Here is a 21,802-nt window from a genome sequence, read left to right as displayed (position 1 = left end):
CACGCCATTGGCTGCGCAGGGCCCCACGTGACCGTGGCCCGGATGCGAGCCATGGCTTCACTCGGGTCCGCTCCACAGCGATCGCCGCGTTGCCAGGAGTTCCGCCGGTGAACAGGAAGAGGAAGAGGAAGCGAAGGGAGGAAAGAAGGAAGGCCGGCAGGATGGGGGAGAAAGCCGGGACCAGGTGGGCTCTCTCTCGCGGGGGCCCTCGGGGCAGTTGGACACGTGTTCACTCACGTGAGAACGCGCCTTCCCTCCCCAGTTTTTATCCCTTGAGGGGGCCCTTTCGACGGCGAAACAGGAAGTCCCGAGCGCTGCTGCTGCGGCTGCGGCTTTTCCTTCTTCCCGTCAGCAGCCCCCTCCCTCCCTCCCTCCAGGCCCAGGGAGCCCCCGCGCCCCACTTCCCCTCGGGGCCCCGGGCCTTCTCTTAGCCCTTTCGCCAGATTTCCAGCCCGCTCTGTTGGTCTCCTCGCGGGGGGACCCCAAAGTGGGTCTGCGTCCTGAGGGAGGGGTCATGGTTTCGGGTGCGATGGGCGGGAGAGCGACTGAGAGCCCCCCAACCCTGGCCCCCAAAACAAGATGTCATTGGGCCAATGGGGGGGCTGCCCCCAGAGCCTGGCTTCTGGAGGGGGCTTATATTTTGGGGAGGGGTGGAGTGCCCCTCTCTCTTGCCCCCCAGCAGTGCCTGCCTGCCTCACCCTCTGCCCCCTTTTCTCTCTCCCCCCAAAACAGGGTCTTCAAGAAATCCAGCCCCAACTGCAAAGTAAGTCATAGAATTGTAGAGTTGGAAGAGAGCGCAAGGAGGGCCCTGATCCAGTCCAGCCCCCTTCTTCTGCCATGCAGGAAATCACAATCAAAGCGTCCCCATTGACAGATGGCCATCCAGCCTCTGTTTGAAGACCTCTAAGGAAGGAGAGTTCCTCCCTTTCTTTCCTGTTGCCCCATGCCCCCCTCGGAGCTCTGCGCCAAGAGGAAGAGCGCAAGGGGTGTGCTTCTGCGGTTTCCTGCCCCTCTTCCTCCCGCGCCCGGCTGGCTTCCTTCCTCCTCCACAAGCGCTCCCACTCAGCGGGGGGGGGGGGGCTGCGTGCTGCTGCTGCACTCAATGGCTTTCCTCGCTGCTTTTTCTTGGGCCCCCTGCCCTCCCCAGGAGCCCTCAGTTTGCACACCGTCATCCATTGCGGACCCTCTCCCCAGTTCAGTACAAGTGGCCTCAGTGTGCAAAGCTGAGTGCTCTTGTCTTTCACAAGTCCTTGGTGGGGAGGGGCCAGGTGCCTGCCCTGTGGCACCGAGTGCAGGTCATCCTACCAGGGCCTCTGGTACTCTGCATCAGCCTGAAAACAGCTGTCAGTGCAAGGGAAGCCTTCCTCATTGTGCAAAGGCAGGGTGGGGCGCTTGCACAAACACACACAGAGCCCCCCCCCCCCAGGACTCCCCAGGGAAGACTGATTCTTCCTTGGGAGCCAGAGGTGCAGTTGTTGACTTGTGCAGCTGCTGCCTCCCACTGTCTCCCTGGTGACGCCCCTCCCTCCGCAAGGCTGGCAGGCTGCCTTTCTCCCTGGGGTTAGGGTTGGGAGGGAAGGGGCTGTGTGCCAGTGGAGGTGGCAGCCACACTGTTGGCCAGCTTGCATGGCCTGGGGAGGGGGCAGTACTCAGGATGGAGCCCTGGAGCTGGACCGGATCCAGTGTGAAGTGTCCCAAGGGAGGATGCATGCTTATCGAAAGGAGCTGGGTGGCCAGGTGGAGTGGTTGGGGGGCGATTGCCTGGCCACCCAGGCCTTGCAGCACCTGGGATTTGGGGGGGGTGTGTGAGCCCCCTCGCCCTGCTGTCTGTCTCCCTCCGTCTCACCTGCTTCTTCCCCTCCTCCAGCTCACAGTCTACCTGGGCAAGCGGGATTTTGTGGACCACCTGGACAGAGTGGACCCTGTAGGTGAGTTGGGCTGTGGGGGCGAGGGAAGGGGGGCCCAGGCCATGAGGGGCTGTGCCAGGCCGCCCCCTCTGGCTCTGTGGCTAGAGCAAGGATGAGGATCTTGCTCACATGCCTGCTTTTGCTGGGCTGCAGCTTCCATCATTCCTCAGCCTTGGCTGCTCATTGGCTGGTTGGGGGGTGGCTGAATGGGGTTTGTATAGGGTCTCTGTTCCCTGCTATGGAGGAGGCTCCTGCCTCTTCCCTTCTCAGCCTTTTAAGGATGGAGGAGACAAGGGGAGGGGCAGCAGGTGGGGCCTCTTTTACTGCCCCCCTGACCGAGGGGAGTGGGGGTTGTCTGGGGTGGGCCTCTGCTCTGAGGCCTCCAGAGACAGACAGAAAGCCACCAGGATACCTGGGGAGGGGCTGCAATGGATCTTCCCAGCTCTGTATTGGAGATTTTTAGCCAGGTTTCTTTTGGCGTTATTTTTGCCCATATTTTTTGAAAGCAATAGGAAGAAGCTTGTGGATCACACAGAGTTCTTCTAGCAATATTGTGGGACAGGGAAGAAATGTATTAACTTGTGGGGGGGGGGGATGAGGAAAAGAGGGCCTAGGGATGACCAGGCCCTGGCTGATTGGGGACAGAGGATTATTATTATTATTATTATTATTATTATTATTATTATTATTATTAACCACTCACTCATTTTTGCTCACCCGTTAGATGGTGTCGTCCTTGTGGATCCCGAGTACCTCAAGGATCGGAAGGGTAAGTCCTGGCAAGGGACCAGGGCCAAGGGAGGGAGCGATTCAGGGCTCAGTCTGAGCCTGGGGTGGGTTGCAGATTTTGGCAGTGGAACCCTCACTCTCAGAGGGATGAAGATGCAAGGGGCGGCCTGTGCTGGGGATTTCGGGATGGCAAGAGAAGCTCTTTAGCACATATCCTTGATTCCCCCTCCCCTCAGTTCCTTGAAATTCGGGGCAGACTGGAAGCACTTTGTAAAAGAAAAGGCTAGAACGTGAAATGCGCAGCCAGGAAGAATGGGCGTATTGTTGCCCTTCTGGCAGAGAAACCAGCCTCGATTGCTGGTGACCTTTTAAAATTTGGTGGTTGTTTAACGTTCTCGATGGAGATGGAGCATGATTAATTTGAGGAGCAAAAATACAGGTAGGAAGAAAGCAGACTGGAGGCTTGAACGCGTTCCAAAAGGAGGAGGAAGCAGCCGCCACAAATAGCACCCCTTGCGCACACTGATGAGGAAGTGAATCCACACTGGGCTCGGTTGGGCTTACCTCTGAGTAAGGCTGCATACGGTGGGATCATGCGGGGGGGGGGGGGTCTGATACTGAAGGAATGCTAAAGTGATCTGTGAATTATTTTTGCACTGAAAAAAACAACTATTTCTACCTTTATTATCATTTGGAGGATGGAGGAATTACTTGTCTCAGTGTCCCCTTTGCACCACTCCCTAAACTTTGTTGTGTCTGGAGGGGGGGCAGGAAATTGAGGCAGAGGGGTCTCAGAGAAGTACCTGATTCCTTCCCTCACCTGTCCTCAGCAGTTGAGTCCCATTTTTGGGGGGAAGCCGGGAATTCAAGAAAGTTGACCATGCTGTGTCCCTTGCCCCAGTGTTTGTGACGCTGACCTGTGCCTTCCGCTATGGCCGTGAGGACCTGGACGTGCTGGGCCTCTCCTTTCGCAAGGACCTCTTCCTGGCCTCCTGGCAGGCCTTCCCCCCAGCCGAGGAAACCCCCGAACCTCTCACCCGTCTTCAGGAGCGGCTGCTGCGGAAACTGGGGACCAATGCCCACCCCTTCAGCTTCATAGTAAGGGAAAGAGATGGGATGGAATGGACGTTGGGAGGATGGTTGATTCCTCCATACATACACGCACACACGCACACCTCCCTTTGACCCAAACCAGCCTGTCTTACCCCCTCCTCTGCCCTGTTGGACCTTGCGTTAAAGTTTGGTCTTCTTGCCTGGGGGGGGGGGCTTGCTCTTTCTTCCCACCAACCCCCTTCACATTCTGTGTCTCCCACTCCACAGATCCCACAGAATCTGCCATGTTCGGTGACGCTGCAGCCAGGCCCAGAAGACACCGGAAAGGTCTGTCTCTTCTGGAGGATTGGACTAAGGAGGGCAGGTGTGGGGGAGAGTTGAGAATCCATTTCTCTCCCATGGCACAGAAATGGATGGGGCTGGGCTGTCTTTGGGGCTGGGTGCCAGGGCCACAGCCGCCAATTTCAGGAACAGTTTATTCTTCCTGTCCCCAACTCCCCAAATTTCAGGCTTGTGGAGTCGATTTTGAGATCCGGGCATTTTGTGCCAAAAATCTAGACGAGAAGATTCATAAAAGGTAAGTGGAGTTTTGGGGGGCAGCAGTGGGTTGACTTTTTGTGGGTCCTTGTGTAGGCTAACGGGGAGCAGTTGCCCCACAGACACACACCCCAAATGTGAAAACATGTATGCAGTCCCAGGAATGCACAGTGAGGAAAGGGGAAGTTGCAAAGGGTACTTAGTTTGTTCTTCCAAGGGCCAGGCTCTACCATAAGCAAATAAATCGAGCCAGGCAGGCAAGTTCCCCACAGCTTTTCCAAAGTCCCTCTTGGCGCTTATCCTACCCACCTCTCTACTCTGGGGCTGCACTCAGGGCCCCAATTCGGATCTGGGGCCAGTTCAGTCTGTATTGATTCAGAGCCTAAATCTAGATCACCTCTCCTCACCCAGTGGCCAAAAAGGGCTGTAACTTTCAAAAATGGTTGTTATTTCATAAACCCTGCATCATATTTAGGGACAGGGAGGACCCCAAAGAGGGGGTTCACCCAGGCCCCTTTGAGAGAGCATAGACCCAGAAGTTTTGGCGTCCAAGGCAGCTTCTGTTTGCTGTGCCCTCCCCCCCCCCCCTTCACCCGAAAGTTGAGCTGTTCTTGGCTGCTCAGCCTTGGCAACTGGTGCTGCCCTCAGCCTGGCACCGTCTCCCTGGCACATCAGTCAGCTGTTAAAGTTTAACTAAGATAAACAATCATGGTACTGATAACAAAATGATACCATGTTTGAAGAGAGGCTGCATTGCCTTTTTGTTTTTATTCTACCAGCAAAGAAATGGGGGAAAGCAATTGTGAGGTGGTGGTGTTAAGCACAAACAAAGGGCCACCACCAAGGCGGGTCTCACCTTCTCTCATTGTCCACCTCAAAGAGTAGAAGCACCGTTGAGGAAGAGCTGGGATGCTCTTGGAACCATCTCTCCCTGGCCCTCCTCCTCTGCCGCCTCTCCCTCCCAGATTTGCCTGCCTGGGTCTCCTGGGAAGTGCGGAAGGGGATGGAGAGCTGGCGCACCTGCCCTCTTCTTTTGTCCAAGCAAGGCTTCTTGAAGCTGCCTCTTATGGGGCCTGGCCTATTTGCTGTAGATAGCAGCCCTTGGATCCCCTCCCATCTCAGAGTAGCCCCAGGCTCTTCTCTACCTTTTCTGTGGCCACTTAGATGACCGTCCGGTCGGCCTGCCTTCTGTTCCTGCCTGAATAAGAACAGCAGCTAGGGGCAAATATAACAGTGAAGTGCATTCTCTCCTGATGTCCCTTCCCTGCATGTTATATATCCAGACAACATACAGAGAATCATTAAATGCGCAAATTAGGAAGGAAGTCAAACAGGTGTTTTGTTTATTTGTTTTGTTTTTCCTCCTGCTCATTTTCTCCCTGTAGTGAAGGTGGAAAGCAATCCTGTGCCCCTCTCCCACCGCTTAAGCGGTGACCCATGCTGCCTGCCTTCCATCCAACCCATAAGTAAGAGCAACAGCACTGGGGCAGTTGGGGCCAGAGGGGGGGCAAATTTCATGCCAAAAGCCACATGGAGAAGTTAACAAAAGAGGACAAAGGGAAAAGTAAGCTAAGGCTGTTCAGCAGGATGCAAGGCGTTTAAAAAGAGGCTTCCAGCAACTGACTCGGATTAAAAGACATGACGCCGCCTCTCAGGCTCCGGTGGAGACAACATAAAAACCTTAGAGTTGCAGGGGACACCAAAGGCCACCTAGTGCAGCCACTTGCTGGTGCATAAGGCCGCTGGGAAGAGGGCAGTCCATCTCCTGCTGCCTTCTCACTTGGCTCCATGGAGAAGCCTGTCCTGTTTTTCTAACCAGTCTCCTCGCATCCCCAACTGCAACTGGTGCTCGCTGTATCCTCAGGAACTCCGTCCGCCTCGTCATCCGGAAAGTCCAGTATGCCCCAGAGAAGCCGGGACCCCAGCCCATGGCCGAGACCACCCGCCACTTCCTGATGTCTGACCGCTCGTTGCACTTGGAAGCCTCCCTTGACAAAGAGGTCTCAGTTGGGGAAGGGGGGCAGTGAGGGGCAAACAGGGGAGACCCTCCAGCCAGAAGCCTCGAAAAATGGCATTACATTTTGGGGGGAGGGTTTAATAATAATAATCAGGTTTTTATTGGCAAACGTACTCTGGATAAATCTGCCCTCCCTGTTATGTCCCCCAATGTTCATGTCTCTTGAGAAGGAGGAAGGGGTTACACTTTCAAGGCCTGAGGGGGAAGAAAGGGGAGGGGGTTCAGGGTGGCTCTTCCTCATCTGGGGGGTGCAGGATTCCTTCTCAGCAAGATTTCTGATGCCCCTTTTATCTCCCCCCTCCCTTTAGCTTTATTACCACGGTGAGCCAATCAGCGTCAACGTTCATGTTACCAACAATTCCAGCAAAAGTGTCAAGAAAGTGAAAGTGTCTGGTATGAATGTTGAGTGGGGGGGCTTGGAGCTGGGAGAGGGCTTGCTAGTTTGGGGTGGGAAAATGGGGATGAGGACCCCTCTTCTGCAAGAAAGGCTAGCAGGACCCCAGGGCAGAATTGGCAGCGGAATAGAGGTTGCTTCTGCTCTACTCCCCCCAAAACCACAGCCAAACCGCTGCCCATGAATAGAGCAGCTACCTTTAATTTAAGGATTGCAGTGAGCATGCACAGAGCCAGCGTGGCACAGTTGTTTGAGTGCTAACTATAATTCTGGAGACCAGGGTTTGATTTCTGCTCACCCTTGAAACCCATTGGGAGACCTTGGGCAAGTCACGGTCTCTCAGCCTCAGCAGCCCTCAACAAATCTTACTGGCAGCTTTACCTTACAATCACAACAATGTGCAGAGTGCTGTATGGAGACTTGTAGGCAAGCTGCAACTGGTTCCAGTGCTGACAGTCCCAAGCAGCCAGATTGGGGAGGGGGGTATCCCAACATGATGGCCTGCTTTTTGCCACTGACATGTTCCCCCTCTGCCCTGCCGTCTTCCTGCAGTGCGGCAATATGCGGATATCTGCCTCTTCAGCACCGCCCAGTACAAGTGCCCCGTTGCCCAGATCGAACAGGAGTGAGTATGCGGCCCCCCAACCTGCCCCTCCCACTGCTCCTTCCGTCTTCAGTCTCTAAACATCTCCCCCCTTACACACCGGAAGATTTCTTGCTTGAAATTTGGGGAAGAGAAGGGGCGAGGGGCTTGCTTCCAAAAAGGCAGGCTTGTATTTGCTGGAAACACACACCAGTGGGGATGGATTTGCTGGAGGAAGAGTCTGGAAGGGACCCGCAAGGCCCATCCAGTCCAAGCCCTCCTGCAATGCGTGGATGCAGAACTGTAGCATTCCTGAAAGATGCCCACCCAGCCTCAGAGGTCCAAAGGGGAAGAGCCGCCCACCCTGCGGAGTCTCTTTATTTTATATTAAAACAGATACAGCCAAGCAGAGCAGGCAGAATGGTGCTCTTTCTTAAAAGCATATTTTATGAGCTGACGTTTTCAAAAGGAAAAATATCTCTTTTCCATGTCATTCTGGGATTGTCTCTATCTGTGTGTATAAACACATGTGAGCCTTTTGCTTCATCCTCTGCTCCCCACACCACCCCCAATCCAGCCTGAATGGCCGGGGGCATTCGTTTGGGCCCCTTCTCTGTCACCCACCTGCCCTTTTTTCTTCCCTTAGTGACCAAGTGGCAGCGAGTTCCACCTTCTGCAAAGTTTACACGCTCACGCCGCTGCTGAGCAACAACCGCGAAAAGCGGGGCCTTGCGCTGGATGGGAAGCTTAAGCACGAGGACACCAACCTGGCCTCCTCCACCATGTGAGTTGGGGGGACAGCCCCCCAGTATTCTCCTGCCCCCCAATATCCCAAGAACCCCTCGGCTGAGCTGCCCCATGCAAAGAGGCCACCTGAAGAGCTTCAGGTGTAGGAGCCTGGGAATAAGCCCCTTGGGACTCCCTGACACATGAAGCGTGGTAAAGATTCCTCTGAATTGTCCTTTTTGTTTCTGGGGGAGAGAGAACTGGCAAAAAAATTGAGTTGAGGGGGTGCGTTGATGGCTAAGGATTTCTTCATGGCTCCTATTAGAGTATGGGGTGGGGGTAGCTGTAGATTTCTGGCCAGAATTGGGGGAAATCTCAAAGACTATATAGTCCAGTCCCCTTTTGCTAGAGGAGGAATTCCACCCCAAGAGTCTTTTCCGCAATCAGACCACTTTTCCCATCAGGGATTTCTTCCCAGGGGCTGCGAAAAAATCTCTTCCCTGGTTGGCCCAGGTTCAACACAAAGTCTTGCTGCACACAGTCCCGTCATCCAGGGACCACGAGCGCTTCATGAGCCACAGGCAGACGTGTGGCGGGGAGGGAGGGAAGGGGCAGAAGGAAGCGCACTCTGCGCCCGGGAATAGCTATGGGAGGGGAGAGCAGGGCAGGCGGCGCATCCTGGCTCAGAACGGGGAGCATCTGCCTCAGGCAGCAGCACACTCAATCTCATGGGGGGAGGGCACATTGGTACCAAGAAGGGCACCCCCTCAGCCTCCCCTCTCTTCCTCTCTTGCAGCGTGAAGGAGGGAGCCAGCAAGGAGGTCCTGGGCATCTTGGTCTCTTACCGGGTCAAAGTGAAGCTAGTTGTCTCCCGGGGAGGGTACGTACCAGAGATGGGTGGGTGGGTTGCCCCGGGTCTCCCCTTCCCTCCCTCCCCATGGGACCACCCCCAGCTCACCCCCTTTCTTTCCTCCCCCCTTGCCCACCAGGGATGTCTCCGTGGAGCTGCCCTTCGTCCTCATGCATCCAAAGCCCCCAGACCAGGTCTTGCCATCACAGCCTCAGCTCAGTGAGTGGGCAGTTGTGGCCATGGGAGTTGGAGGGGGGTCTCACAGCTCCTTGGGGCAGCAGTGGGGAGGGAACCCGGCTCATTGCTTCCTCTCTCCTTCCTTATCCAGCCACCCCCGAGACAGACACTCCGGTGGACACGAACCTCATCGAGTTTGAAACCAAGTAAGAGGGGAGAAGAGATGGGCCCGAGGGAAGCAGGGCTCTTTTCGCCAGAGATGGGAAGCACAGGGCCAATGCTCTCCAAGGCCCTGCTGTCCCAGGGTGAGGTGGGGAGATAGCCAACTCCCTAGGAGGGTCCACGGTGGGCCTGTTGGAAGACAGGTGGGCACTTCCACCCCACCCAGTGATCCCCACTCCACCTATGATGCCTTTTCACTAGCACGTTGGTGAAGAGGTTGGCAAGACTGGGCTTGCAGAGCAAGTTAGGACTAGCCAAATAGCCTGCAACAAGAATCCCCACCCAAAAGACTCCTCACTGCCTGAGCCCACTCCCTCTTTGGAAGTGAGTAACATGCACCCCTCCAATCTGAGCAAATTGTACCGCATTTGGGCACCATAACAGATGTGGTGGCAGCCTCAGGGGAAGCAGGAGCACCTGCCTGCCCACAAAGGCACCAGTTGTGGGAGCTCAGGTTTGAGTCTGAGGAGACTGGCCCTTGCAGGGGCGAAAGAAGCGTCTCTGGGCTGGGACCCTCATTAGGTGCAGGGGCCAAAAAGGTGGCGATTCTTGCTGTGGAGGAGTTGAGCTCACTCATTTGCTGGGTTTTTAAAGCATGGGAAACCTGGGCAGCTGGAACATCAGTTTTAAGAGACCCCTGCTGGGGGGGGGGGGCATGGAGCCCTTCCCCACAGCCTGCTGCGTTCCGCACTGCCAAATGGGTTCCTTTTGGAAAGGAGGGGGGCTGTCCACTGGCAGCCTCCTCCTGCTGACTTCCTCTCACTGCAAACCCACAGCAGGCTCTCTGTCTTCCTCCCTCATGCCAAACATAGAATTATAGAGTTGGAAGAGGCCTAAATCAATTCTGCTTCTCCCTCCCCAAAGCTATGGGCAGGACGATGACATTGTCTTTGAGGACTTTGCCCGCCTGCGGCTGAAGGGCCTGAAGGACGACAAGGAGGATGATGACCACTTCTGCTAGGAAGGACCAGAATGGCACACGCGTCTCCCCCACCTTGAAGGGGGCAACCCAGGAACAGCCAAAATGGGGGGAGGAGACAAGGACAAGCTCTCCCCACGAATGTCTCATCGCCTACCCCCCCCAAACTCACACGTGACGGAAGCCATTCCCACCTTTCCCTTCCTCAGCCTTGTGTCTTTAGTGCTGTATAAAGGGGGGAGGGTTGTAACCCCTAGAAGGGGGCTTTTAATGTGACTAAAACTGGGGATGGAGCTGCCCCTGCTCTGCTCCCTTCTGCCTGCCCCCTCGCCTCTGACCCTTTGCTGCTGTGTATTTTTCCAGATGAATTTTAATCTTGTAAGGACCCCACACTGCCTCCCCCCCCCCCCCCAGTCTAACGCACTGGATTCAATTTATTGGGCATTAGTGTCTTCTAAGTCATATCCCCCACCACTATTTTTATGTCTCTGCCCTAACCCCCTCCCCCTTTGTATGTCTCGTTTTAATAATACTGTTTTAATTGCTTAGGGAAATGTTGGTAATGAAACCCCCCATAAATAAATGGGGGGCAGGAAGAAGCCTTCTGTTGTTGCCTTAGAAACCATTTCACTTCTGCCGTCCAAGCAGCTTGTCCCTTCCTCCCATTCAGCTGGGATTGAGGCCATGTGCCCCACAAGTGGAAGGGGGGTTGCGTGTGCCAAGTGCAATGCACTCTCCTTTATCCTACCTACCCCCCCCCCCCCAATATACCTCTTCCCAGCCTGGCTGCACACACCCACTCACCCAGGCGCAGGAAAGAAGGCCATGGGCTGCAACATTAAGATGATCAGTGGAATAAAACAGTTAACACCACACATGTGCACTCTAGTTTTCGTTTTATTGACGCAATGCAAGAGCCAAGTTAAGGCAAGTAGCAGCAAATGTCCTTTTCTCCTCTTTGGGAAATGAAAAGGCTGCTCTGTTCGTGAAGATCTCTGCAAGGCTGCTTCATTTTGCAAAGCGATTGGTGCCAAACCGGGACCTAGGTGAAAGTGGATGCCACCTTGGCACACTTACAGGGAGAAGAGGGGAGAGTTCATGGGGGTGGGGTCTTCCTTGATGGCTGAGAGAGTAGGGACCCCATACCTGTCTGTTTGGGGGAGGGCACTGTCTCTTCTTCCTGGGGGGGGAAGAGGACTTGTGAGGTTGGAAGAAGGGAAAATAGATGGGGAGTCATGCCCTGGGCTGAGGGCACAAATTGATAGAGACACAGAAGGCATGTGGGCAGCAACACAAAGAGCCTTGCCGTCTCCTGTACCTCCCTTGGATGCATTCTGTTCCCACAAGAAGGGAGAGCCTGGGAGCAATGAAGGACCAAGGCACCCCAACCCCAGGCCCTCCAAACGTAATTGCCTGCCCAGAGCCAGGAGAACTGTGCAGCCTACCCTTTGTGCCTCTTCACATGGCATGCTGAAGTGCCTCTCCTTCAGGGCCGTTTCTGCTCCCAACCTGGGACTCCTGCAACAAATGGGGGGAGGGAGAAAACAAATTGGAGTGTGTGCATGCAATCCAGTCAACCCTGCTTCTGTCCTGTCCTTTTCCGGGAAGACAGGTCATTTTGTAGGCAGGTGGGAAACGCAAAAGAGCACAGCAGAGCACCCAAGAGGAAAGCAGAGAACACGGGCACAAACACACGCCCCAAAAGAAGGGCTCACTCACAAGCCGGCAGCTTCTCTCATCTGCTCCAACTTCTCCTGGAGGCGAGCCACCTTCCGCTGGTACCTGTGGCAGGAAAGGCCGGGGCAAACGGGGTCAGGAATGGGCCTTCTGTGGCCCAAAGGAGCAATGACAGCGAGCGGAGAAGGGCCTCCTCGCCCAGGATCCCCTTGCAGCCTCCCTGGGGCCTGGGCTGTCTGGAGGAAGCGAGTGAAGGGCATTGGCGTAACAGCTGTGGCCCAGGGAGTGACCACACAACCTCCATTGGTCACTTCATACAATGTGCAAAATCCCACTCTTCACCCAAAGATCCAAGAGGTGTCTGGCTGGGAGTCTGTGGCCAGGAGAGGATCCATGAGACAGGATTGCACTTAGCCCAATGTGTCCTCACTTCCCTTGCCGATACACCGGCCTCAACAACAAAAGCAAAGGGGGGAAGCAATCTAGCCGAACCTCTGATGCCCCCCCCCCCCCAGTACTAGCTCAGAAGAAGAGGGTTTGCCTCCATGAGACTTCCTGCGAAAACAAAAACCATCTAGTTAAAGGTGTTGCTACATTCCTTTTGTGGGGATGGAAAACAGTCTTTAAGCCACAGGTGTTTAAGCTCCATGACATAGAGTTCCAGGGCCACGGGTGCAAATTCTCCAGGTCTAGGAGCCACCGAGGGAGATGTGACTAAGACCCCCAGCCCCCTCCCCCTCCCCACAAGCGCATGGATGTCTGGGGCTCACTTCTGCTGCTGTTCGTTGGCCCAGTTCAGCCTCTGTGCCTCTTGGGCCTTCTCCTCCAGCCAGTGGGCCTCCAGGTCCAGGCGCTCCCTCCGGGCCTCTTGCAGCAGCCCCCGGGCCCCCTCCAGCTCCGTCCGCAGCCCCTCGGCCTCCCGGGAGAGCTCCCAGGCCTTGCCCTGCGCCTCCTCATACTGCTGGGCCAGGGAGGCTGCCTCCTGTGCCAGGCGGCCCATCCTGGAAGAGGGCCCAGAGGTCAGAGGGGCTCACCGGCGCGGAGATTAGGGAACATGGCCCTGGGCAGGTCTCTCTCTCTCAGGCGCAGGGGAAGGCAACCCCCCCCCCCTTGAAGACCTCTGGCCAAGGAAGCCAAGGGGGCCACTGGAGGAAATGACTGGAGGGGACAGAGAGATGCACAGCCTGGATTTTTAGGATGGGGGGAATCTAGGAGACCGCTAGCGATTGGGGGGGGGGGGGGCAAGGCTACCCATAGCCTTGGCGTTACTGAGGACCAAAGCCCCCCCCCCTCCAGCCAGACCGGGAGGGCAATAAGGCTGAGAGGGAGAGGCAAGGAGCCCCTGGCCATGGGCATCCATTCCCCTGATGGCAGGGAAGGAAGGGGAAGCCATGGGGCCGGAGAGGGAGGGCTACCTGGCGCGCTGCTCCCGGTCCTCGGCCTCCCTCTGCCTCAGGACCTCCGTCAGGAGGGCCACCTCTTGGCGCAGCTGCGGAGGGAAGAGAGTCAGCGGGAGGCCCTTGGCTGGCCGGTCAGCTTCAGCCCAGAGCCAGGGGGGCCGTTTCGGGCCGAGGGAGACCAGGCGCCCTCCTCACCTCCTCTCTCTCCCGCCGGAGTTCGGACACTTCTGCCTGGAGCTGGATCCGGATCCGCAGGGCGTCCAGACCCTCGGGGCCCCTGGAGGGAGGAGGAGAGGAAGCCCCGGGGCTTGAGAGTGGCTCCCGGGGTCGGGTCACACTCTCTCAGCCTCTCTCGCTCACTCGCTCACCGCTCTCCCGCCGGAAGGGCTCCCTCCGCCAGCCGCACCTCCTGGGCCTCGCTCCGCTCCCGCAGCCTCTCATCTGCGGAGAGACAGAGACCCAGGGAGGCCTTCAGGGACCCCGCTCCCGCCCTGCCTCCCCGCCCGCCTCCCTCCCTGGCGCTCTGCGCATGCTCAGGGGCTCACGTCGCTCCAGCAGGGCCCTCAGCCCCGGCGCGCCCGCCTCCCGCCTCCGCAGCGCCAAACGAACGTGCTCCCGCCAGACGACGGCGTCGGCGCCGGGATGCATGCCCTCCTGCGAAAAGGAGGGGTCACGTGCCGTCCGTCGCCCCGCCCCTTTACGCGCAGGGGCTGCCGGGGGCTGTAGTCTCGCGCAATGGCCTCCTGAGGCGCCACGCATGCGCAGGAGCCCCTGGTCACGTGCCCTCCTCGAAGGCCGGAAGCGGACGTACGGTGGCCGGCAGGGTCTCGGCATGGCGGCGGGCGGAGGGGCGGCGGGGGCTGCGGCGGGGGGCTCCGGGGCCGGGCCGGGCGCGTTCGGCCTGGGCCTGGCCAACGAGCGGCTGCGGATCCTAGAGGAGCTCGAGCGGGAGATCGCGGCGGCCCTCCAGAGCGCGGGTAGGTGGGCGGGGCGCAGTCTGGTGGGCGGGACTAGTATGTCATGCTCGTGACGTCACTTCCTGGCCCTTCACCTCAGGGACAGTGATCCTGGAGCTGTCCAAGGAGAAGCCCAACGAGCGTCTGCTGGAGCGCCACGCCGGTCAGTTCGCGGCCTCCGTCCAGAAGGTGGAGTCCGAGCTCTCCTCCCAGATCCGGTACCTCACTCAGGTAAGGCCTTTGCCCCTCGGCTGCCCAGCTCCCAAGTCTAAGGCCGGCCAGGCCCAGGCCAGGTAAGGCCAGGTGGGGAGGCGGGGGCCCAGCCTTTGCCCCTCGGCTGCCCGGCTCCCAAGGCTAAGGCCGGCCAGGCCAGGTAAGGCCAGGTGGGGAGGCGGGGGTCCAGCCTTTGCCCCTCGGCTGCCCGGCTCCCAAGGCTAAGGCCGGCCAGGCCAGGTAAGGCCAGGTGGGGAGGCGGGGGCCCAGCCTTTGCCCCTCGGCTGCCCAGCTCCCCAGGCTAAGGCCGGCCAGGCCAGGTAAGGCCAGGTGGGGAGGCGGGGGCCCAGCCTTTGCCCCTCGGCTGCCCAGCTCCCCAGGCTAAGGCCGGCCAGGCCAGGTAAGGCCAGGTGGGGAGGCGGGGGTCCAGCCTTTGCCCCTCGGCTGCCCAGCTCCCCAGGCTAAGGCCGGCCAGGCCAGGTGGGGAGGCGGGGGCCCAGCCTTTGCCCCTCGGCTGCCCAGCTCCCCAGGCTAAGGCCGGCCAGGCCAGGTAAGGCCAGGTGGGGAGGCGGGGGCCCAGCCTTTGCCCCTCGGCTGCCCAGCTCCCCAGGCTAAGGCCGGCCAGGCCAGGTAAGGCCAGGTGGGGAGGCGGGGGTCCAGCCTTTGCCCCTCGGCTGCCCAGCTCCCCAGGCTAAGGCCGGCCAGGCCAGGTGGGGAGGCGGGGGCCCAGCCTTTGCCCCTCGGCTGCCCAGCTCCCCAGGCTAAGGCCGGCCAGGCCAGGTAAGGCCAGGTGGGGAGGCGGGGGGCCCAGCTTTGCCCCTCGGCTGCCCAGCTCCCAAGGCTAAGGCCGGCCAGGCCAGGTAAGGCCAGGTGGGGAGGCGGGGGCCCAGCCTTTGCCCCTCGGCTGCCCAGCTCCCCAGGCTAAGGCCAGCCAGGTCAGGTGGGGAGGCGGGGGCCCAGCTTTGCCCCTCGGCTGCCCAGCTCCCAAGGCTAAGGCCGGCCAGGCCAGGTAAGGCCAGGTGGGGAGGCGGGGGCCCAGCCTTTGCCCCTCGGCTGCCCAGCTCCCAAGGCTAAGGCCAGCCAGGCCAGGTAAGGCCAGGTGGGGAGGCGGGGGCCCAGCCTTTGCCCCTCGGCTGCCCAGCTCCCAAGGCTAAGGCCGGCCAGGCCAGGTAAGGCCAGGTGGGGAGGCGGGGGCCCAGCCTTTGCCCCTCGGCTGCCCAGCTCCCCAGGCTAAGGCCAGCCAGGCCAGGTAAGGCCAGGTGGGGAGGCGGGGGCCCAGCCTTTGCCCCTCAGCTGCCCAGCTCCCAAGGCTAAGGCCGGCCAGGCCAGGTAAGGCCAGGTGGGGAGGCGGGGGCCCAGCCTTTGCCCCTCGGCTGCCCAGCTCCCCAGGCTCAGGCCAGCCAGGCCAGGTAAGGCCAGGTGGGGAGGCGGGGGCCCAGCCTTTGCCCCTCGGCTGCCCAGCTCCCAAGGCTAAGGCCAGCCAGGCCAGGTAAGGCCAGGTGGGGAGGCGGGGGCCCAGCCTTTGCCCCTCGGCTGCCCAGCTCCCAAGGCTAAGGCCAGCCAGGCCAGGTAAGGCCAGGTGGGGAGGCGGGGGCCCAGCCTTTGCCCCTCGGCTGCCCGGCTCCCAAGGCTAAGGCCGGCCAGGCCAGGTAAGGCCAGGTGGGGAGGCGGGGGCCCAGCCTTTGCCCCTCGTCTGCCTGGCTCCCAAGGCCAAATGTGTGGTGCGCTTGACCGGCAGGTGGCCACAGGACAGCCCCATGAGGGCTCCAGCTACTCTTCCCGGAAGGACTGCCAGATGGCCCTCAAGCGCATGGACTACGCCCGCGTCAAGCTGGGGGACCTCTCCCGGACCTGCGAGCAGATGCTGGATCCTTAGCAGAGGAAGACGCAGCCCTCCTTCGCCTCCCGACACTTGGGACTCTGCCGGAAGACCCATGGCGCGAGCGGTGTCTCCGGAGGCCCTTCACCTAGGCGTTCTTGCCAGCGCTGTTTACAGCCAGGCGCTTCTTCCGCCAACCCTGGCAGGGCCCTCCGTGCAAGAGACGCTGGGGCCCCGTTGCAGCTGGAAGCAGCACTCCGTAAACACTGTGGCTCTTCTCTTTCCTGACACGGTCCTCCTTTGACCGCTGTCCCCACATTATGGTTTCCTGGCACATTACACACACTTTTCTACGCTATCTGTGTCACGGAGTCCTATTCTCTGGAGACTTTAAAATGGCCTGGGTGACCATCTGTCAGGGGCGTCTTCCTGCCTTTGGGGACCCTTCCAGCTCTCCATGGATTCTACCCAACTGACCACTCCCCACAAAGGTGCCCTTGACCACATCCTCACGTCTGGCTCTGATTCCCGGTATGTGTTCTTTCTTTTTTTCTTTTAACCAATATATAGACCCTTACATATTTCATGTCATTTATAACATATCTTAACAAACATAACCCTCCCTTTCCCCCCCTCTTCCCCTCCCCCCCATACCTGATATAAATACATTTCTCTCTCTCCACTTCATTCTTCATAGCACATTAACAGACATAAACCTGGGTACTTTCTCTCTTTCATGATTCACTCTGATTCTATACTTTTCCGATATTGTATAACTATGTTCCAGTCTTCTCCTTCCCCCTTTCTTCTTTCAACTTTCTGGATAATTTATCTGATTCTCTCATATCCAATACTCTTTTAAACCATTCTTCCATTGTGGGCATCTGGTTCACCTTCCATCTTTGGGCAAATAGCACTCTAGCTGTTGTGATCATGTATAGTAGTATTATTTTCCAGTACTTTTTTTCAATTTCATTTCCTATTTTACATGTCATGTTTAACAAGTACAATTCTGGTTTCTTTGGAAAGTTGGTTCCTAAAATTTCCATGATAACAGAGTGTATTTTATCCCAGAATTGCTTCTCCTTCCTGCAAGACCACCACACATGGTAAAATGTTCCTTCTGCCTTCCCACATTTCCAACATGTTTTATTTACATCCTTATATGTTTTTGATAATTTAACTGGGGTCAAATACCATAAATAAAACATTTTATAGCAATTCTCCTTTAAGGTTTGTGCCAGTGTGAATTTATTAGTTTTTAACCACGATTTCTCCCATTCTTCCAAACTTATATTATGTCCTATCATCTGGCTCCATTTAATCATGTTATCCTTTATGTCGTCTTCTTCCAAATCCCTTTTTAACAACTCTTTATAATATTTTGATATCTTCTTCTTTTTCTGTTTTTCACAAATTATAACGTCCCATTCATTTTTTCCTCTTTCTGTTCCTTCTTCTTTCCAATCTTTCTTAAACCTTTCCTCTAGTTGTTTGTATGGGAACCAATCTATTTTTATCCTCTCTTTTTCTAATTTCTCTCTAGATCTCTCATTTTCCGAGTTACTCCCTCTCCTTCTTCCAAGATCTTTTCATATGTAATCCATTGTCCTTGTGTCTTTTTAAATCTTCCAAAGTCTGCCTCTGGTGAAGTCCACTTTGCTATTTTATTGTAACATTTTTTCTTACCATGCTCCCAGATTCTCAACAAACCTTTTCTTACTACATGATTTTTAAACTCCTTGTCCTCTTTCCATTTTTTATATACTAAATATGCATGCCACCCATGCTTGATGTTATGACCCTCCAAATTCAACCATCTCCCATTTTTCAAACTAATCCAATCCTCTACCCATAACATTCCGCATGCATAATAATACTTTTGTAAGTCCGGTGTTCCCAAGCCTCCTCTCCTTTTGTCATCTATTATATTATTCCACTTTATCCGTGCTTTTCGACCGGCCCAAATAAACTTCGCTAGCTCTTTTCTCCACTCTTGAAAACATTTATCGCTATTAATTATGGGGAAATTTTGAAACATAAACAAAAATTTTGGGAGTACATTTGTCTTAATTACAGCTATTCCTCACGTCTGGCTCTGATTCCCGGTATGTGTTCAAGTGGTCATCTATTGTCCTTGGCTGTAGCCAACTTCCTTCCTCTGCCTTTGTCCCGCAGCGCATTAAAACTGAACTTGTTACCTCGTCTCCATACCCACAAGGTTTTGAATTTGAACTGACATCCTCCTACACAACTGGCTTACATAGCTCTCTTTCCACTCCAAAACATGCATTTGAGGAAGTAGGCCCATAGCATCGCAGCATCACTGCTAGGGGCCCTCCAACCCAACCCCCTTCGTCCATTCAGGGAGACATAGAATCGTAGAGTTGGAAGAGACCTCTAGGGCCATCCAGTCCAACCCCCTTCTTCTGACATGCAGGAAATCCAAATCAAAGCATCCCGAACAGATGGCCATCCAGCCTCTGTTTAAAGACCTCCAAGGAAGGAGACTCCACTATAATCTCCGAGGAAGGAGTGTCTTCCCCTGTAGAACAGCCCTTACTCTCAGGAAGTTCCTCCTAAAGTTGAGCTGGAATCTCTTTTCCTGGAGCTTGCATCCATTGCTCCTGGTCCTAGTCTCTGGAGCAGCAGAAAACAAGCTTGCTCTCTCCTCAATATGACATCCCTTCAAGTATTTAAACAGGGCTCTCATCATATCCCCTCTTAACCTTCTCTTTTCCAGGCTAAACATCCCCAGCTCCCTAAGTCGTTCCTCATAGGGATTCATGGCTTCCAGACCCTTCACCATTTTAGTCTCCCTCCTTTGGACACATGGCTCTAGTTTCTCAATGTCCTTTTTGAATTGTGCCCAGAACTGGACACAGTATTCCAGATGGGGCCTGACCAGAGCAGAATACAATGGCATTATTACTTTCATTGATCTAGATACTATACTTTTATTGATGCTGCCTAAAATCGCATTGGCCTTTTTAGCTGCTGCATCTCAGTGTTGATTCATGTTCAACTTGTGGTCTACTTGGACTCCTAGATCCCTTTCACACGTAGTTTCATTCAGCCAGGTGTCCCCCATAATCCTTTATCTGTGCATTTCATTTTTCTGCCCTAAGTGCAGTACCTGACATTTCTCCCTGTTGAATTTCATTCTGTTAGCTGTGGCCCAGCTTTCTAGTTTATTCAGGTCATTTTGAATTTTGATCCTGTCCTCTGGAGTCTTAGCTATTCCTCCTAATTTGGTGTCATCTGCAAATGTGATAAGTATGCTCCCAATTCTGTCCTCCAAGTCATTGATAAAGATGTTGAATAGCCCTGGGCCCAGGACAGAGCCCCACTGGACACCCCACTGGTCACTTCCAAGATGAAAAGGCGCCATTGCTGACCATCCTTTGGCTTCGGCTGGTCAACCAATTGCAAATCCATGTAACAGTTGCCTTGTCTAGCCCACATTTTACAAGCTTGTTTGCAAGAATGTCAAGGGAAACCTTGTCAAAGGTCTTACTGAAATCAAGATATACTACATCCACAGCATTCCCTTCATCTACCAAGTTGGTCATTTTATCAAAGAAAGACAGAGGAGGTGGGGAAACTGGTGTGACTCTGGAGCCGCCTCTGTGGCAGATCCTGACTCCGAGAAGCAAGGCCAGTGCAGCAGGGACAGACTAGCTTTCTACTTGCAGAGAGAGGGCTTTTGAAAGGCTCCTCTGCCCAGCCGGCACAATCTCTTCCCCTCTCTCTTTCTTCTGGAAATGAAGAGGATGGGTGTCTCACACCACATAATTGCAGTGTTTCAATCCCATTTTGGCTGCCATGGTGCCATCCTATGGGTTTATAGGATCTGTAGTTTGGTGAGGTACTTAGAATTCTTTGGCAGAGGGCTTTAGTTGAAGGGGATGCACTAGGGATTTCAGTCTACCAAGCCAGGACTCCATGGGATGGAGCCATGGTATCTGATTTGGGGTCAAAGTGCTTTAACCTCAACCTCCCTGTAACCCCCCTGATGCCTTCTCAGCACCTCAGTCCAGCACATCCAGAATAGTAGTAGTAGTAGTAATAATAATAATAATTACTACTACAGTACTACTATTCTAGGTGTGCTGGGCTGAGGTGCTGAGAGGGCATCAGGGGGGTTACAGGGAGGTTGAGGACTAGTGGAGGAGGCAGGGAGTTTGGGGGCACTTTCTTGAGAGGCAGCACATGAGCATCAGGGTCTCCCTGGGACTTTTGGGGGGACATCCGCCGCCTGTGACCTTCTCCACATCCGGCTCTTCCTCCTCCTCCTCCTCCTCCTCCTCTCATTGCGGTTGGGGCATCTGGAGCCAGGGCCAGAGGTGCTTCGGGGGGCCCTTGTATCCTTCCAGCTGCAGGTGGAGCCCCCCAGGATGAAGCCTGACGCCACGGCTGCCAACAACCTCCGGATGAAGTACCAGGGCCAGCAGAACAGGGAGGAGGACCTGGAGGTCCAGTGGGACGGGTGGGGCCAGTGGGGGCCCTGGAGTCCCCGCTGCCCCTGAGGGTCCATCTGTGGCCTCCAGACTCAGGTACAGCCCCCCGGGGGCCTCAAGGACGACACTGCCCTCAATGACATCCGGTTCTTCTGCTGCTGCTGAGGTCGAATGGGGGCATGGGAACAGGCCTTGCAGCCAACCAAGTGGTCAAGGCAGACTTTGGCCAGCATTAAAGAATGGCTTGTTTCAGCCTGGGTTGTGGACGTGTGCAATTCTTCCAAGATGTTTGCTGTAGGGCCATTATCCCCCCCTCCCCCCCAAATATCTCAATTACGCTGGCTGGTTATACCTTGAACCATGTTACAGACTCATATCACTGCGAGGGGGGCCAGGAAGGAGATCCAGCCTTTTCCCAGCGGAGGAACTCAGCTTTGAATCAGCCAGGATTTTAGGGCTCCCCATTTCACAGAGTCTTACAGCCATCGAATCCTTTGGGGTTTGCCAGGGGCCATGGAGCCCAACCCCAGCCTCAGTGGGGGATCTTGCCACGATTCCCAGACTTTGCTAACCCAAATGTTTTGGACTTGAGATCCCAGAACTGAGAGTTGGCCAAGCTGCCTGGGGCTTCTGGGAGTTGAAGTTCAAAACACCTGGAAGACCAAAGTTTTAAGCACTGAGCTAGAGCATCCCTGGCAGCTAGGGCAGCCCAGACTCTTTTTGTCTCACCTCCAGACAACTCAGGTGGGTAGTTGGTGGCAAGCAGGGGAGGGGTGAGTTGGTGGGCTGGTGGGCAAGAGGAATGGAGAACTTTCCCGGCCCCATTCTGGGCTACAAGCAGCCACAGGCGGAAAGCCCCATGAAGTCACTGCAGAGGAGGAGGGAGAGGTGGAAGGGAGGGTCTTTTTGGCCTCTGCAGACATGAGTCACTTGGTCACCTTTTGAGAAGTGAAAGTAGACGGGGGGGGGGGTGCTTCCGGGCTCCTGCCTCCAGAAAAGGCTGGGCAGGCGATGCAAACCCCTGTGTTTCCCCAGAGGAACGTCTGGCTGAATTCCAGGGGACTTCCCACCCTACAGCCCACACCAAGCACCCAGAGCAGGTGACCTCCAAGTAAGGCAGCTTCCAAGAGGCTCAGGGCTGTGATGCCCGCTGTTTTGTCCCA

At 55.9% G+C, this 21,802-nt stretch overlaps 3 protein-coding genes across 8 annotated transcripts in view; 2 read left to right on the top strand and 1 right to left on the bottom strand.

The window, feature by feature from the left end:
- Position 1: 1 nt before the first annotated feature.
- On the top strand, positions 2-10,988 carry LOC149304436 (beta-arrestin-2). Of its 2 annotated transcripts, XM_089481082.1 has the most exons (15): positions 2-184; positions 733-763; positions 1,868-1,928; positions 2,632-2,676; positions 3,538-3,734; positions 3,957-4,016; positions 4,199-4,266; positions 6,091-6,226; positions 6,552-6,636; positions 7,190-7,262; positions 7,867-8,004; positions 8,743-8,826; positions 8,936-9,015; positions 9,125-9,179; positions 10,060-10,988. In XM_089481082.1, exons 1-15 carry the CDS (start codon positions 162-164, stop codon positions 10,154-10,156), a joined length of 1,233 nt encoding a protein of 410 aa, XP_089337208.1. In that variant the 5' UTR covers positions 2-161; the 3' UTR covers positions 10,157-10,988. The 2 variants fall into 2 exon arrangements, with proteins under 2 accessions (XP_089337208.1, XP_089337209.1); XM_089481083.1 differs by lacking the exons at positions 2-184; positions 733-763; positions 1,868-1,928; ... (2 more) ...; positions 3,957-4,016; positions 4,199-4,266 and adding an exon at positions 4,872-5,692.
- A 5-nt stretch (positions 10,989-10,993) lies between these two features.
- LOC149304435 (uncharacterized) lies at positions 10,994-14,050 on the bottom strand. Of its 3 annotated transcripts, none has more exons than XM_089481086.1 (8): positions 13,737-13,985; positions 13,560-13,632; positions 13,387-13,468; positions 13,207-13,280; positions 12,562-12,792; positions 11,834-11,896; positions 11,560-11,632; positions 10,994-11,156 (listed from the first exon to the last, which is right to left on the bottom strand). In XM_089481086.1, exons 1-8 carry the CDS (start codon positions 13,948-13,950, stop codon positions 11,037-11,039), a joined length of 930 nt encoding a protein of 309 aa, XP_089337212.1. In that variant the 5' UTR covers positions 13,951-13,985; the 3' UTR covers positions 10,994-11,036. The 3 variants fall into 3 exon arrangements, with proteins under 3 accessions (XP_089337212.1, XP_089337213.1, XP_089337214.1); XM_089481087.1 differs by having other exon boundaries at positions 10,994-11,294; positions 13,737-13,977; XM_089481088.1 differs by lacking the exons at positions 13,560-13,632; positions 13,737-13,985 and adding an exon at positions 14,003-14,050.
- The window catches only part of LOC149304433 (mediator of RNA polymerase II transcription subunit 11-like), a 19,886-nt gene continuing 12,107 nt past the window's right edge, over positions 14,024-21,802 (top strand). For 2 of the 3 annotated variants that reach the window (XR_016272015.1, XR_016272014.1), the window contains exons 1-3: positions 14,024-14,168; positions 14,248-14,378; positions 16,099-16,710. Coding sequence is in view for 1 of the 3 variants with exons in the window: in XM_089481089.1 (XP_089337215.1) it covers positions 14,024-14,168; positions 14,248-14,378; positions 16,099-16,236 (414 nt within the window). In the remaining 2 variants the exon portion in view is untranslated. Of the gene's footprint in view, positions 14,169-14,247; positions 14,379-16,098; positions 17,412-21,802 lie in introns of those variants that run through there. The other variant, XM_089481089.1, reaches the window with a different exon arrangement.

This window comes from Sceloporus occidentalis, unplaced genomic scaffold (assembly GCF_023333645.1).
Source record: "Sceloporus occidentalis isolate IW3139 unplaced genomic scaffold, rSceOcc1.0.p SCAF_14, whole genome shotgun sequence".
NCBI classification, from domain to species: Eukaryota; Metazoa; Chordata; class Lepidosauria; order Squamata; family Phrynosomatidae; genus Sceloporus; species Sceloporus occidentalis.
The sequence above is the reverse complement of the archived record's forward strand: the minus strand, read 5'-3'. Positions and strand labels throughout refer to the sequence as shown.

What these genes read in the sequence shown, in the direction of transcription:
- LOC149304436 (XM_089481082.1), top strand. Translation starts at nt 162, where the DNA reads ATGGGGGAGAAAGCCGGGACCAG. An exon ending in GGACAGAGTGGACCCTGTAG is followed by an intron (nt 1,929 to 2,631) that starts GTGAGTTGGGCT and finishes CTCACCCGTTAG; the next exon opens with ATGGTGTCGTCCTTGTGGAT. An exon ending in CCCACCCCTTCAGCTTCATA is followed by an intron (nt 3,735 to 3,956) that starts GTAAGGGAAAGA and finishes CCCACTCCACAG; the next exon opens with ATCCCACAGAATCTGCCATG.
- LOC149304435 (XM_089481086.1), bottom strand. Translation starts at nt 13,950, where the DNA reads ATGCGTGGCGCCTCAGGAGGCCATTGCGCGAGACTACAGCCCCCGGCA. An exon ending in GCCAACGAACAGCAGCAGAA is followed by an intron (nt 11,897 to 12,561) that starts GTGAGCCCCAGA and finishes TTCCTGCCACAG; the next exon opens with GTACCAGCGGAAGGTGGCTC. An exon ending in ATGAGAGAAGCTGCCGGCTT is followed by an intron (nt 11,633 to 11,833) that starts GTGAGTGAGCCC and finishes CATTTGTTGCAG; the next exon opens with GAGTCCCAGGTTGGGAGCAG.